This window comes from Netta rufina (assembly GCF_964035555.1).
Source record: "Netta rufina genome assembly, chromosome: 1".
NCBI classification, from domain to species: Eukaryota; Metazoa; Chordata; class Aves; order Anseriformes; family Anatidae; genus Netta; species Netta rufina.
Window position 1 is genome coordinate 67,423,477 of NC_140123.1, and position 15,170 is coordinate 67,438,646.

Consider the following 15,170-nt stretch of genomic DNA (forward strand, 5'->3'; position numbering starts at 1 on the left):
CTGTAGTAACACATCAGACTTCTGGTTTTGTGCAAGAAGTCAACAACTTCACATTGGAGTGCCACCATCTCAAATTTTCTTTCCTGATCAGTAGTGTGGTGTTGGAAATCCAACCCCTGCAAAAGGGGAAGCATTGCTGCTGCGCAAATAATTGTGCATGAAAGGGAGTTTTGGACTTGGCAGGTCCCAGGAGGTGACGGCCATTCACCAGCATCTCTGGAGATGTTGGCACTCACAGCTCCCGGCCTCGTGCTGGCCCTTCTGCCAACATCTACACATGATGGACTAACAGAAAGCCAAATTCAGAGCTGTGCTATAACCTGTCATATTAAGACCAGCTGTTTATACACACAATCATGTCAAAACTATTAGGCTCTAAGCCACTTAATATTTCATATTTTTAAACAGTCATCAATTTATTTAAATAATAACAAGAGACTTTTGTGTCTACTGATGCCTGTATTTTAAACCTTTGAGTAATATTTACTCAAGCTTCATAATATAAAATGTCTTTCATGATCTTAAGTGAAATTGCAATAATTTCCTCCCCACCTCCACAAAAAAAAACAACCACCTTTAAATTTCTAGATAAATGTCTGTCTTGAAATAACACTCTTCTGGGGTTCAGCAAGATCTTGATGAGCATTTCCAGTGCTTTAGATGGGAACACTGGCTGCAGGCCTATTGGATCACCCTTGGTGCTGATGCAGGAGTTAGTCATCCTCTGAGTCACTCTCTTCCCTGGTTGGGACACACGCCCTAATCGAGGACATGAGCTGGTCCTGGATCTGCTTCCTGGGGTTCTCCTCGAGGTCTGTCTTGATGGCACCTGACTCCGAAATCTTCCACTCCAGTTCTGCGTGAAGCAAAATGAGAGTGCCATGAATATGGGGAGCAAATTGGGCTTTTTCCACATCTGACTCTTTTTGACACATGCTTGTTTACCTCAATACACAGTTCTTTGCCTTTCTGGTTCACTCTCAAAAGGAGAAAAGGTTCCCAGCCCAGCCCCTACCCCATCTCCCACACCCACAGCAGCCAAGCTCTCCCTTCAGGAGTCAGGAGTCCTGGCACAGATCTCAGCCGAGGCCCCAGAGCCAAAGTACAGGCTCAGAGCACTGCTCTGCAGCCCACCCACATCACACCCTGTGCCCCCCTGCTCCCATTACAATGCGGAGCATCAAAGAGAGAATTGATACAGAGCAGCAGCTTTAGATAAGGCAGCTCTCCTGGGGAAAGAGAATACCACCTCCTTCTACCCACGTAAGGACAGAAGCCAGGTTTGCACATCTACTACCAATACATTCCAGCTGTTTGCATCGTACAGCAAGTCCATCACAGGCAGAAGACGTAGGGAACAGACTGTATGCTGAGTGGCAAAAGAAAAGTAGCAATTCCATTTACACATCTGAATTCTAGCTATTTTCCAGGGATGTACTCTACTGATGCAATCTACCCATTCCCCACTTCCCCATGCACTGATTATTAGTTCCTTTCAAGACAGTAAAAGAAACTCCACCACTGGTAGTGGGCCTATTACTACATAGACCCAAATTGGATTGCTTCCCAGAAGTGGTAGAAAGTCAATACAACACTCAGTTGAAACCTCTCTCCTAGTTCTGCTGCAAAACCCATCATTAAATCTAATTTCCTTCAGACATTACAGACTAATGAATACAACCTCACACTTTCTTTAATCTCCAGTGGAAGTCACCTAGACTTAGGGGATAAAGAAAGATAAAAAAAAAAATAAAAGGAAGCGTAGAATTTCAGTACCTAGCTTTTTCCAATGACTGAATTAAGCTGGCTCGGCTACCTTTGGATCCCTCAAAATCAATTATTTATGAGCTAGAAATGGGAGAAAGATGACTGTATGTTCTGCTACCCTTCAGTGCATAATTAGACAGCCTCTACATGTGGAGTTAGTTACTCTCAAATTAGTGATCTCACCGGCGAGCTCTTCTCCTTCTGAAATTTCAGACAGTGAAGTGTTTTCTACAGCACACGTTCAAGGTAATCCAAAAATCTCAGGCTTTTGTTAAAAAACAATAAAAAAAAAAACTCTTTGAGAGGGTCTCTTGAGAGAAAGAGAACTACTGGTGGCAAGATCAGTCTTTCAGGTAAAAAAAAAAAAAAAAAAAAAAGTAGGGGCTTGCCCTTTTAATATATTCAGGAAAATTTGCTTCACAGGACAAGGTGTGAATACTTGCATACACACAAAATAGATACCTGTATCTTGACCTACCCAGCCACCTGCTGCTTCTTTTACAATATAGCTTCAATCACATTGTTAAGCCAAAAGGGTAGGGGGAAAAAAAAAACAACCCTCATGACTTTTAGTGATTTCCATTCTCCTAATTCCCACTTCACTTCTTTCTTTCCCAGCAAAACTGTTCATTATTTTCACTTTTCCTTTGGAATATTTAAGATGCAGACACTCACCATCCCTTGTCAGGTTCATGCCACCAAACACCAAAGGCCCAATGAACTGTGCTTTGATATCTCCTTCAAGGTAGACAAATATCGTAGGCAGATTCTTATCAGGGTAGTTGGGTATGCAAGTGGTAGAGATAGCTTTGATGAATTTCACATCTCTGAACTTTCTTGCAAGCCCATTCAAATGTTGATTTATTAAGGCACAGAGTGGAATTCTGTAAAAAACAAGAATAGACATGCATAAGAAAAACTAGAAGACACATTCAACAGTAATCTTTACCAGAAGAAAGGTTAGAAGTAACAGTTAATTGGCAAGACAGATGTACCAGAAACAACTTCTGAATACATTTGTTGTCCAGTACTCCAGCATTCAAAGGAATTCAGCATCACTGGAGGTGGTTTTTCTTTGTTTCTTTTTTCTTTTTTTTTTTTTAAATATTAGCAGTACCACTTTCCCCCCTTTTATATAAAGAGTTTGGTTTAAAAGATATGGTGTTTGAAAATTGCATGAGAACAAGTAAAACAGAAAGAAAAGCAACTCCTGGAAACGAGGAAGCTAATGACAACAAATACCTGTGAGGCAGTTAGAGACAACAAACAAAATCAAATATTTCTAGACCTTCCCAGAAAATTACACCTATTTATAAGACCTTTTTAACAAGATGTTCCATTATGTTGACAGGACTGAAAACCTTGTTCACTCTGTTTTTATGCATCTAGCAAACAGGTCAAAGCCACACAGCGATTCTTCTACGAAGAAAAGCACTTGGCACTTTACCCAGAATAATTTTCAAAGATCAGTATTTCCGTGGCAGCAGAAATGGGAAGACCTCTACCTCTACAGAAAGACTAATCACACAGCGCAGTGTGTGTATGTACATATATAAAAGAGCCATTTCCTGGTAACATCCTTTCAAGAGCAAAGTTTGTTTTAAGAGCAAAGTTTGCCTGTCTTCAGCCAACAGTAAGGAAATTATTAATTCAGTATTTCTTGTAACTCCAGAATCAGTTCCTTAATTTCCACATTAACTATACACTTGTCTAGAGTATTTTCAGCCACTGACAGTGAAAGGTTTAGCAGAAAAATTCTTACCCTTGTTTGTAGAGGTGCAGGACTACCCATATACCTTTTCCAGCTTTGGTAACCTCTTGAACATAGTCTTTTCCAGAAATCTCCGACACTTCCCCAAATTTATTCTTCATTTGAGCTGCTTTCATTTCTGCTAACCTTTGCTGTCTGTACAACAAGAAATGGGAAAGAAATCTTAAAAACAGATGCATTGTTGATAGAAAAACATTTATAGTCTAAATCTAGACTTCAGAGGCAGATTACAAACATCTTCAAACCCCAGAGCAGCAAAAGTAAGTTAATGTAGGCTACAGATGTTCTTACATTTGCGTCACAAGTTAAAGCCATCAGCATACAAGAAGTACAACTATGTTTCATAAATGGAATTTGTCATCTCTGCCCTCTGCAGACATTTCTTCTGCAGATACTATACCACCAAACTAGGTGGTAAAAATCATGAGATGAAGAAGAGAAAGAGATGATGGTAAATCAACACTGCAATCGTAACTATGCAGCACCTTATTGTCACTCCTACAAAAAATGAGAAAACTTGAAGCCGATTATCAAAGCTCTCACAGTCCCCATTTCACTATTCGCTCAGTGGGCATACATCATCTCTGCAAAATTAGGTTGTAAATAAAGGACACTGAATCTGAACTCCACTATTCTATTAAAGACACTCAAAAGGTCCACATGAGATCAGAAACACATTGCAATTTTTCTAGCATCAGGCCTAAGAACATCCTTCCTCTCTTCAACACCATCTAATAGCATGTATCTGTATCTATAAAACAAACAAACAAACAAAAAAAAAAAAAAAACAAAAAACAAAATACCCAAAACAAAACAACCACATGCTCCGGTTTTTATTAAAACCAATTTCTGTATGATGCTCTAACCTGTACATTTCAATAGCTTTCTCATCTTCCTCATTAAATTCATCTTCATTTTCTTCTAGCTCTTCCAGAGTCATGTCCTCGTAAGTCTTCACTAGAACGGAAGCAATATCAAATCAGCAAAAATCTCATTCTGAGAAACTTCTGCCTTTCAGTCTAACAGAATTTATTTACTTTAAGGATAGATTAACTATACGAAATGTTTTTTCCCTGCAATATTATTGTTACTGGATTTTTAGAAAATATTATGCACTCTATACATATAAATGGTATATGCATTGATATATACATTGATGTAAAGAACTGAGCCTGAGGCTGGCTACACTGGCATAGAAGTACCTGAGCTAACTTTCAAGTTCTGTGACTGCAGCAGAGACATGCAATACAGCAGGGGTGCCTGAATAACAGAGGAAGCATACAACAGGTAACGATCATGTTCATTAGATACTTTTATTTGTGCATTCATATGACAAACTCCCTTCAGACTGTTCTTATTTCAGCTTTGAAACATTTACATTTATAAAAACATGGCATTGGCGTTGAGAACAAAGTCTTCCTGTCCTGGAAGAACCATGTATTCAGGAACATATTTGTCTGATACTGGCAACAGATGGTCACGCTACACAAGAATTATCTCTGGTATCCCTTACAGGTTTAGCAAAGGACACATTGCCTCACAGGCACGTAAACTCACCAAGAGACTTCTGAAGGATCATCAGCTGCTCCTCCTCCTTTGCGCGCTCCTGTTCTTCAAGGTTCTCCTTGGGAGGAAGGATGCCTTTCTTGCACAGGATGTCATTCCACTCCGTGTCTTTGTCCGGGTCCTACAAAGAAACAAGAAACGGATGGCATGCGTTCAAGAAGCACTTTGACACATCCAGAAGTTAGCAGAAGCAAGTTTTTCAGGAGACTTATGGCACTGATAGAGCAGTAACTGTCTGTAGAGCATCAGAGATTCAGTGTGCTGAGGCTTTTGGTGGCCCCAAGAGGGGCCTGAAAAAAAAGTGACTTTGTTTTATTTGTGGTCTGAGCCTCCTTGGTGGGGTCTGTGGTTGTGCCTACAGCAGCGCTTGGAGAGAAGCGCGCGTGGCCACTGCTGGATAAGGCCACGGCTAGGGATCAGATTTAAATCTATGCCTGAGTTTTAGAAGCTTTAGTAAGCAAACAGCTCCAATAATCCCAAAGAAGAAGGCCCACGGGCGCCTATGTATTGCTGACAAGCTCGAGTATTCAAGTTATCCTGTAGTTCCTTGTTCTAAACAGGAAAACTCGGCGGTAAACACTCATCCTCTTGATTTTAGCTCCTCCCTGACTCGAGCCAAGTCCCCAAGCCCCCTCAGGACCAGCAGATTAAACAAATAACACAGCAAACAGAAATACAACAGAGAGGCGGCCGCGAGCCCCGCCGCCGCGCACCCCCGGCTCGGGGCCATGTCGGGCCCGCCCGCCCCGGGCAGGGAGCTCCGGGCTGCGGCGGGGAGCACCGGGGCGGCCCTGCCCGGTCCCCATCGGGCTCCCCCGCACCCCGGGACCGGCTGCCCGAGCCCCCCGGGCCCTCACCTGCATCTTGCCGGCAGGGCCGGGGCCGGGGCCCGGGGTTCAGCGGTGCTGGGCTGGGCCCGGTCCCGGCGTGCGCGGCGCGGCCGGGGGGAGGCGGAGCGGGGCGGAGCAGAGCGGGGCTTCTGCTTCCTTCAGTGCCTAATTAGGGCCGGGCGGCTCGGCCTGATGGGGCAGGGTTGGACATGGGGTAGGGTTTTGGCCTTAGGAGGGAGGCTGAGCGTGTGGTAGGGCCCCAAATCGGGGCTGGGAGGGGTTCTCGTGTTGCCTCTGCTGCCGCCCAGCGCTGCGGCGTGATGGCAGGGAAAGGGTTTAGTGTCAAGCGCCGCAGCCTGGTTAATTAATAATTGGTGGTGTTCCCTGCTTGGAGGACCTAAAGCCATCCCATGGTTTCCTGGTCATTGCGAGATCCCAGGCTCATCCGTCCCAGTGTCCCGCTGAGTCTGTGGTGTGAGGCTAGTGCTAAGCGGTCTCCATTTCCTCGGGGTCCCTCAAGAGTAGCCAGCACTGCACTGCCTTTAACAGGCAATGCCCAGCGCCCCTCTCAGTGAGGCTTTAATGCAATAAAAACCTTAATAATTCAATTACAATAAAACGATGCATACAGAGATGCCCCCACCCTCTCCTCACCCCCCTCAAATCAACATCAGCATGGATGTGATGGAGCAAAAGAAGGTGCATTTTCTGTGGGGCAGAACAGAAGTTCCTACACTCCCTGCTCTAACATAAGTTCATGGGTACTCTCATGATGTGGCCACAGAGCCCTACTGCTCCTGCCCAACCACAGCTAACTTGTCCTTGTCAGCTACCAAAATTGTTCTGGGGAAGCAGCGTGGCCCTGGTATGCCTAGCAGACAGCACACTGAGCTGGGCACAGCCTCAGCTCCTCACCCTCACCAGACCCCTTCCTGAAGCTACACTAAACCTGTTGGTCCTAGAACCTGCTTGAGCAGTAGGGTTGGACCAGGTGGCCTCCAGAGATCCCTTCCAACCTCAGCCATTCCGTGCTTCCGTAAGCACGTAAACCAAACTAAGCACCATCACAGAAAAATATAAATAAATACATAAATAAAATTGTCAACCATAGGGAATATTTCTCTATAAGCATGAAAACGTATTTGATGGGTTTGGGGGCTCTCTTCTACCTTAGTTTTTCTCTGTGACACTTCTTTATTTCTGCATTGAGTCCATTCTCATCCGTCTGTAGTTCATACCCCGTGTTATTGCTTCACTGGCTCCTCTCATTTTTCTTTTGATGCTCTGTTTAAATAAATAAACTAAACTAAACTACGTGTTACCTATTTTTAACACACAGTTTTTGTCCATGCCTCCACCATTCCATTTAGGATCAGCACCCCATTCCCTAAAAGTAGGCACATCTTCCTCTGAAAAGAATTGAGCAGATCTTAGTCTTTCTTCTGAAAAACATACATCAGAGGAGAAGTGGGAAGAGGCCTGCTCCTGCCTCCCCCTCCGTTTTGTGCCTTAGCCCGGTGGCCAGCAAACTCATCCAGGAATGGGGAGCTGAGCTCTGGGTCCCCAGAAAACTGCCCCACCACAACCAGCCCACAGGCCTCAGGATTGTGCTTGTTCTGATCATGCAGAGAAACGACTCTGTCTACCTCCGATTTAAAAGAAATGGATAGCCACAGCTGTGCTTGGAGACAACATCAATCATTATGGTGAATATTTGGATGAGTGGAGAGTGTCCCTTACCCACCTCCCAGGGCCTTGGTGGGGAGGAAGACTCTTCTTGGTGCCTAGGTGCACTGAGTGCTCATCCTTGTGAAAAGTGCAGTTTTCTGAGTGGTGTTGGAGCCACAGTTATAGGTGATGTGAGAAATATTAAAGCAGGAAGGAGTGGGCTACAGCACCTTCCAGTGAGCTAACACCTGAGCTCAGGCTTTTGGGATCACAATTTGAAGTCTTCTGCAGGCCCTCTTGAAGAAAGTCTTTTGGCTCTGACCCACAGATACTATCCCGCACGCAGAACTGAAGGCTTAGCCGTCTGTGCCAGTTTTCAGTGTGCAACTGTTTTATCAGAGCCTGGGCTTTACAGAGGACCTGCTGGTAATATTCATCTTCTGTGGCTGAAACACCACTCACCACGGTTCATGCATGTTGCTGGTTGGAACCTATTCCGGACACCAAGAAGCAAACAGAAAGAACATGAGCACAAACACAGCACACCATCATTGTTTAAAAGGTTCCAACAAGTGAAAACATTCACTTGTGAATTTCTTGAGATTCTTGCCAGGTTAACTCAGAGGAACTAACCGAGGACCCTGAGCACCAGGAGCCCCTGTTCCCACAGCAAACCCTGAGTTACAAGAAGAGCCCCAAGCCCTAGGAGCAGCCCAGTCCTGTCACTTGATGGGGCTTTGTTCACACAATATGAGCAAAGCTAAGAGTCTCTCTCTGGCCTCTTCACCCAAAGGCTCCCTCTGCCTAGGGCACACATAACACGCTGTTTCCACCTCTCTCACCCAACTAAAAATACTTGGCATTTATAAATCGCATCTCCTCTATGTACTTTTGAAAATCAAGCCTCAGCAGGAAAGAGAAGATTGTTTTTACACATGGTGTACGGACAGAAATACTCCAGGCAGAGTGGCTAAGAGCTGGCACTGTCACAGAGAGACTGAAATATAGCTGTAGCTTGGCCCTTCGAGACAGGCTTGCTTCCCCCCAGAGAATTCACTTCAGGGTGTCTATAATGTATTTCTTCCTTTTCCCTCAAATCAAGGGTTAGGAGGAAGGTGAGCCACAGGTGGGAATGACTCATTAATTGTCCAGGTGACCCACTAATGAGGAGAAAATGTTGCTAATAAAAAGGCACTGTTCCCTAGAGCTAGGGTGAATGATATTTGGTTTGCTTGCCTTTGACTGTAGTAAGGCACAGACTGGGCTAAAATAAGATTTTTTTTTTTTTCCAAAGGTAACAGGATATCTTTTTCATCTATAGTAGATAGTGAAAAATTTGGGGTTATTTTATAAAGTATATTTATAGTACATCTGTAATGAGAATAATCAGAAAATGAGATTGGGGGAGTCTGACTGATATTAGAGTTAATAAGCTGTGGCTTGGTTTGCCTGAATTTTGCTATGGGTTGTATTCTTTTGATTTGCTTTGGTTCTTCCCTCTGAAATCTTATTCTGATTTTTCTTAAATATCTATGGTTTCTCTATAGAAACTAAAGAAAAAGCTATGCTAATCTGGTGATAGATGTTCTTGTATCTTACAGCTGTGCTGAAAGTTAACTATCGGATTTACTCAGATTCTAAATGGTACTTAGATAATTATTTTTGCCATTCTAATTGGGCTGAATTTCATTATTCTTGACTTCATTCTAAATTGGCTATAATGTCTATTTTTGTTAGCAGTATTCTGTCCAAGATGATTCTTCCTCTTACTACTGCAGAACATCTTCAGTATTCTCATGGCAGCTAGAGAATGTCCCTCAGGGAATTAATTTAGGAACTTGTTTGAAAACCTCTCGGAGTACCTCAGGTGTAAGATGCTTCGGGTAATAGGAATCTTTCACTTTTCTCTCACTTTTCGTACTTAAAATGGAGATCTAAATAATGGGAGAACTTGCAATACAGATTCCTCTTGGATAAAGAGACAGGCTTAGCCTCAAGTTAAATTTGAGAAAATAGGTGTAGTGTTTAAGAACAGTCTTCAATAAGAAGATTCATTGTGCCCCAATCTCCAATACAAACTAAGTACCAGAGAAAAAGACTTTTTTTTTTTTTTTTTTTTTTAGAGCTATCCATATCTGCTTTGATAGTCTTCACAGCTTTTCAAACCACTCTGGCTTTATGAAAAGGCCTCTCACCAAAAGGCAGGCTATAAAAGGGCAGAGAAGTTAAAATCCTAGTTCTGCTGTTAATGAACTGTGGTGGGTAGCTCTCCATTCCCTTGCAAAAAGAACAAGCTTTCTTCTTGATGTGGAAGAGTAGGAAGTGTAACTTGCCTGGCTGTAATCTTTTCTTGCCCTTCCAAGCACCTGGGTAATGTAAAGGTCTCAAATCCTCTGTCTCTCTGTGCCAGTCAGGATGTCTGGACGTGGAAAGAAAAATGCAGTGGCTGGCAAACCTGGATCTAAAACAAAGAAATCTAAATCTAAATCAGCTGGTCTGCAGTTTCCCGTGAGTCGTGTCTACAGGCTCCTTAAGAGAGGCAGCTATGCTGACAGGGTTGGTCTTGGCTCTGCCATCTACCTGGCTGCGGTGCTGGAGTACCTGACAGCGGAGGTCTTGGAGCTGGCAGGGAACGCTGCACGGGAGAACAAGAAATCCAGGATCCTGCCCCACCACATCCAGCTGGCTGTGAGAAACGACGAGGAGCTGAACAAACTCTTCTCCTGCGTGACCATTGCTCAAGGAGGGGTTTTGCCAAATATCCTTTCCGAGCTCCTTCCAAAGAAAACTACCCAAAGTGCTGCTACTTCTGCAGAACAACCTGGTAGCCAGTGAAACCTGCTTTTCCTGGTCTGGTCTGTGCACTTATGGATGATGGGACTCTAGCACTGGTTTTGTATGTGACTATCTGTTTGTACTCTTTCCACTGAATTTTAATGTTTTTTAATAAACTTACTAGAAAGCAAAGTTGTTCTCCTTTCTCTTCACTGCTCTCCTTCCAGGGATCTAAGAATCCAAGAAATGTGGTTTTCTTTTTTACATCTAGCATATCACCCAAATAACTCTCAAAAAAAAAAATAAAAGTATATTAACTTTCAAAAACATGTTTTAAGTAACAGTTGTGGAGCAGGCAGAGGAGTCATGATGCATTGCCATTCATCTGAACTCTTCTTCTGTCACAAACTCCTAATGCAGTTGGTTCAGCACCTGGTAGGTTAACTCTGCTTCAGAAGTAACTGTTTGCTTTAATGCTCACTGCAGCTCTACAAGCAGTAGAGAGAGCCTCCAACATGAGTCTAAACCACTGTCCCCTTGTCATACTGACTATAGGAAGTGTATTTGAAGCCCAGTACAGTGTTTGTGCTGCCAGTAGAGGTGACCATCCTGTTTCTATCAGTGCAGAAAAACAAACATCTCCAGCTCCAAACAATTCCCTAAGCCATCTCTGACCAACTCACTTAAAGCAAATCCCTTCCTTCAGGGGGGTTACTGGGATTTTCTCTCTGTTTGTAATTGATGCGGAGGCTCCCTGCTGATGGGGAAACCAGTGGTCTGGTGCAGCTGTGTTAGGATCAATCTGGCCTCAAGGCAACATCTCACAAAATTCACAGCATCTAACACAAGTGCTGATAAGGACCAGCTTCCCAACCTGAAGCCAAAGCATCAAACTGTTATCTGAATAAGATCTGCCTGTTGTTTTGAGTTTGACCTGGCTCATTTGCCCTCTTCAAAGCATCAGTGTGTCAAAGCCTACAGGTCAGGTTTTATGATCCTGAAGGACATCAGAGCTGTGTGAGATATGCAAAGTAAATGTCTCAAAATTACGCTTGGGCAGGAGAGAAAGATACCTGGCAGAGCAGCTACCTTCATTTCTACGGTGGTAGGCAACTGGAAGACTCAATGCCTGTTTTCAAAGAGCAAATTAATGAGATCTTGGCTAACCTGCAACTGAAGTAAAAATGTAGATCTGCAGCTTTGTGAATATAGTAAAGATGTGGTACATGCAACTTCAGCTATGTGCTGAGTGTTTACGCCTATTAATGGAGAAAAAAAAAAAAAAGAAAAACTTCAAGGGAGGCATATGAGAAATGAACATATGAAACTCAAATTAGTTCCTCCATCTGACCACGGCAAATGAAAACAGGTCTTGGAATGATTATTTCTTTCAAGCAAGCAAAAGTCTACATGTTTGCAGTAATGAGGGAAGACTCAAGGAATGTACTAATTTCATGCAGTTTTAAGTGTGGCATTTATAGCACCATCTATAGCATCCTCTGCTGATCTAAGAGGACTGTGTTTCAGTGATCGTGCTGCTCCTGTGGCTCTGCTCTGCACTGCACCAAACATCCCCCCAAGGCATGTCCAGTGTTCACACAGCTCCTAGAAATGCCTTCACCTGACATTTTCTGTATGACAAAAGACTGAGGGAGCAGTGTGGCCTTCTCTTTGCTTATACCCAGAGACTGTGTGGGCACACCGAAGACTGTGGTAAGGTACTGGTCCAACTCAAAGGTCCATTTTTAGGTATTTCTTTGATCAAAATCAATCTCAATTGCTTTCTTCTAGCCAAGAGTTTAAGCTATTTGTAAATTAACCAGATATCAGAGTGATCTGAAAACTCACCCATCTGGCTTTGCAGTGACAGAGGATGGATAACTTCGAACCTATCTGCTCAGTCAAAGTTTCTGTTGGACCAGGGCTCAACCCTTCAGCACTTACATGTTGAAAAAACAAAACAAAACAAAAAAACAACAACAACAACAAAAAAGCAATGATTCAATTACACTGAACTCTAAAAGGGACATATTATGACCTGCAACACAACTATGCATGACTTTGAAAAAAAAAAAAGTGACAAATGGGGACAAGCCATAGAATGCAAACAACCCAATGCCAGAGGTCCTGAGCTTTCTCAGGCTCTGCAGTGGGGTCACAAGGCACTTCGGCCGCTGCTGGCAGCACAAACAACCAGGGTATAACTTGTTGTGTTTAATTCTTGATGACTACAGCAGGATGAGTTGTGCCCCCTTCCAGCTGTAATAAATGAACTGCCAATCAGGGGTATTGGCGTTCGTTAAGTCAGTAAATAAATGCATGTTTTCAGAGGAGAACATCAGTTGACAAAGTGCTAAGCAGCTCTACAAGGAATAGTGACAAATTCACATGCTCTTGAGTACTGTATCGAGTTGCTCAAGTGTTGTGACCTTGATTGTTTTCCATTTTGAGAGGCTGAATCATCGCTCACCCAGGTGGCATTAAATGACAGAAGAGGTGCTAATGATATGGCTACCACTACAGAGTTTAAAAGGGGGCAGCTCTTTGTAGGAAGTGTAGTCTAGTAGATTTGGGTTATGATATTGTTGAAGAAAAGGATAATAACTCATTCAGGTAAATTTTGTTTTTAAGAGTAGACATTTTATATTTCCATGTTAGGTAAGCTCTTGAGTTTTTTAAGTTCTGAGTTGGTGTAAGGCTGTTGGTTAAGGTGATTATTTAATTTTATTTACTTATCTGGGCTATTTCTAAAATTAGTTTTTTTCCTAGGGCCTTCAGAAACTTCCCATAAGAATATATATATATATTTTTTTTCTATTTCTAGGGGCTTCAGTTTGGTATCTGACTTAGTTCATCACCAAATCTGGGTGGTGCCTCCCATTACCTGAAAAACACCTAATGATCAAATCTGAAAAGCAAATCTGTATACAGGAGCAGAACCTTCCTGTGTTCATCTCTTAGCTGTTTTATCTTACACATTAAAGAGGAGTAAGTGCTATTCAATACCAGAGACTTTGTCAGTAAGAAGTAATAGAGAGTTGTTGAAATGGGAGTAATACTACACAAGCAGATGGCACTCATGCATTTGTAGTAGTCTGATGCATAGTGTGCTGAGCAGAGTGATTTTGGTGTCTGATGTGAAAAGCTAAGTGTCTCTTCTCATAAGTCTCGTTCCTCGTTGTGACCTGTTACTTTGCAGCAATAGGTCCCCTCACCTTTGGCAAGATCCACTTGAAGTGGCTTCCAGCAGATATATTTTTCTAATGTAACAACAGAAAAAAAATGTATTAATTTCTAGCATGGGTTATCTCAAGGCTATGATGATAGAAGCTGCTTAGTGTGGTGCTTTCTTGTTTTCTTTTACCAGAGGTAAGTTCAATAAAGGTTCCCTGCAGGGTTTCTGGACTCTCATGAGTATCCTGGAGCCTTGTTTGCTTAACCTTATCTCGTTAACAGAAATGCTCCTTTCTGGATCTTGCTCCTAAGTTTCTCTCTACTCTCTTGAAAAGTCCTGGAGGTCTGGCAGATGGCCAGCCTGCTGCTCTGATTGAGCCTGTAGATGCATCTTGGCTGGAAACTTGTCAGGCTCCTAGAGGAGCAGCCAGACCCATCTGCTCCTTCAGACAAAAGTATGAAAGAACTATCAATCTTTCTGAGAAAAGAAAAATGACTTCCTAAGGAATTAGGCAGTGGAATGAGGAGGATGGAAGGAACATAAAAGCTGAGCTTTTGTTGGTGGTGTCTTTGTTTAATTCCTTTTCCTTTTGTACTAGATTGTTAGAATGTCTGAACACAAGAAAAACCCCAAGCTCCTCTTTGTGCCAAAGAAAACTAAATCATCCATGGCTGGTCTGCTGTTTCCCGTGGGTCGTGTCTACAGGCTCCTTAAGAGAGGCAGCTATGCTGACAGGGTTGGTCTTGGCTCTGCCATCTACCTGGCTGCGGTGCTGGAGTACCTGACAGCAGAGGTCTTGGAGCTGGCAGGGAACGCTGCACGGGAGAACAAGAAATCCAGGATCCTGCCCCACCACATCCAGCTGGCTGTGAGAAACGACGAGGAGCTGAGCAAGCTCTTCTCCTGCGTGACCATTGCTCAAGGAGGAGTACCACCTAATGTTCTCCCTGAGCTTCTGCCAAAGAGACATGGTCTTCTTAAGCCACCCCACAAAAATGTCTGGTCACAGGAGTTCTAGCTGCCACCAGTCTCCTGAGCTTGTGTTCCTGCTGGTGCTGGCATCTTCTACAGCCTGGACCTCTACATGTTTTTTTTGTTTGTTTGTTTTTTGGCAACTTTGGTTTATATTCGTATGTGTATCTGGGTGCTTGTCTGAGAAGTGCCGAAGACAGGGTTGCTAGTTTGGTTCTTGCTATGTCCTTCAAAAGAAAGCTGACAGACTACTTTTATGAATACCCACGAGTAAAATGGACTCACGTTGGTCTTCTCCACTTCTATAAAATATTTGTTGCATCACTTTCTTTCCAGTGCAGTTATCTAGGGAAACCTGGCCTATTGTCTTCAAAGCATGGGGGCGGGTAGCTGGGATCTGTTTATTCAATATGTGTGAGAGTCTGCTTCATCTGACAACTGTGCCCATGAGGAGGTCTGAAGTGAACTGTTTGGTGTAAGTAGATGCACTCAAGAGACTTACACTGGACTTCCCTATACATCAGCTTTACTGTCCTTATATTTTTCTCTCACTTTTGAATGCTGAAGTAGGGCTGTGCTGTAACTTGAGAGTGTTACCACACGTGCCTTGGCCCAAGGGTGGTGGAATTTTCCTCTTAAGTTTCTG

General features: G+C 43.2%; 3 protein-coding genes across 3 annotated transcripts; 2 read left to right on the forward strand and 1 right to left on the reverse strand.

The window, feature by feature from the left end:
* Positions 1-439: 439 nt before the first annotated feature.
* PDCL3 (phosducin like 3) lies at positions 440-6,064 on the reverse strand. Its single transcript, XM_084292879.1, has 6 exons — positions 5,962-6,064; positions 5,096-5,225; positions 4,405-4,495; positions 3,530-3,673; positions 2,443-2,651; positions 440-856 (listed from the first exon to the last, which is right to left on the reverse strand). Exons 1-6 carry the CDS (start codon positions 5,965-5,967, stop codon positions 714-716), a joined length of 723 nt encoding a protein of 240 aa, XP_084149005.1. The 5' UTR covers positions 5,968-6,064; the 3' UTR covers positions 440-713.
* Positions 6,065-10,017: 3,953 nt separating this feature from the next.
* Positions 10,018-10,437, forward strand: LOC311209770 (histone H2A-like; the record flags this gene model as incomplete). The annotated part of the gene is made up of 1 exon (XM_084287288.1): positions 10,018-10,437. One exon carries the CDS (start codon positions 10,018-10,020, stop codon positions 10,435-10,437), a length of 420 nt encoding a protein of 139 aa, XP_084143414.1.
* A 3,722-nt stretch (positions 10,438-14,159) lies between these two features.
* On the forward strand, positions 14,160-14,570 carry LOC311209860 (histone H2A-like; the record flags this gene model as incomplete). Its single annotated transcript, XM_084287401.1, has 1 exon — positions 14,160-14,570. The coding sequence occupies one exon, from the start codon at positions 14,160-14,162 to the stop codon at positions 14,568-14,570; it is 411 nt and encodes a 136-aa protein (XP_084143527.1).
* Positions 14,571-15,170: the final 600 nt, after the last annotated feature.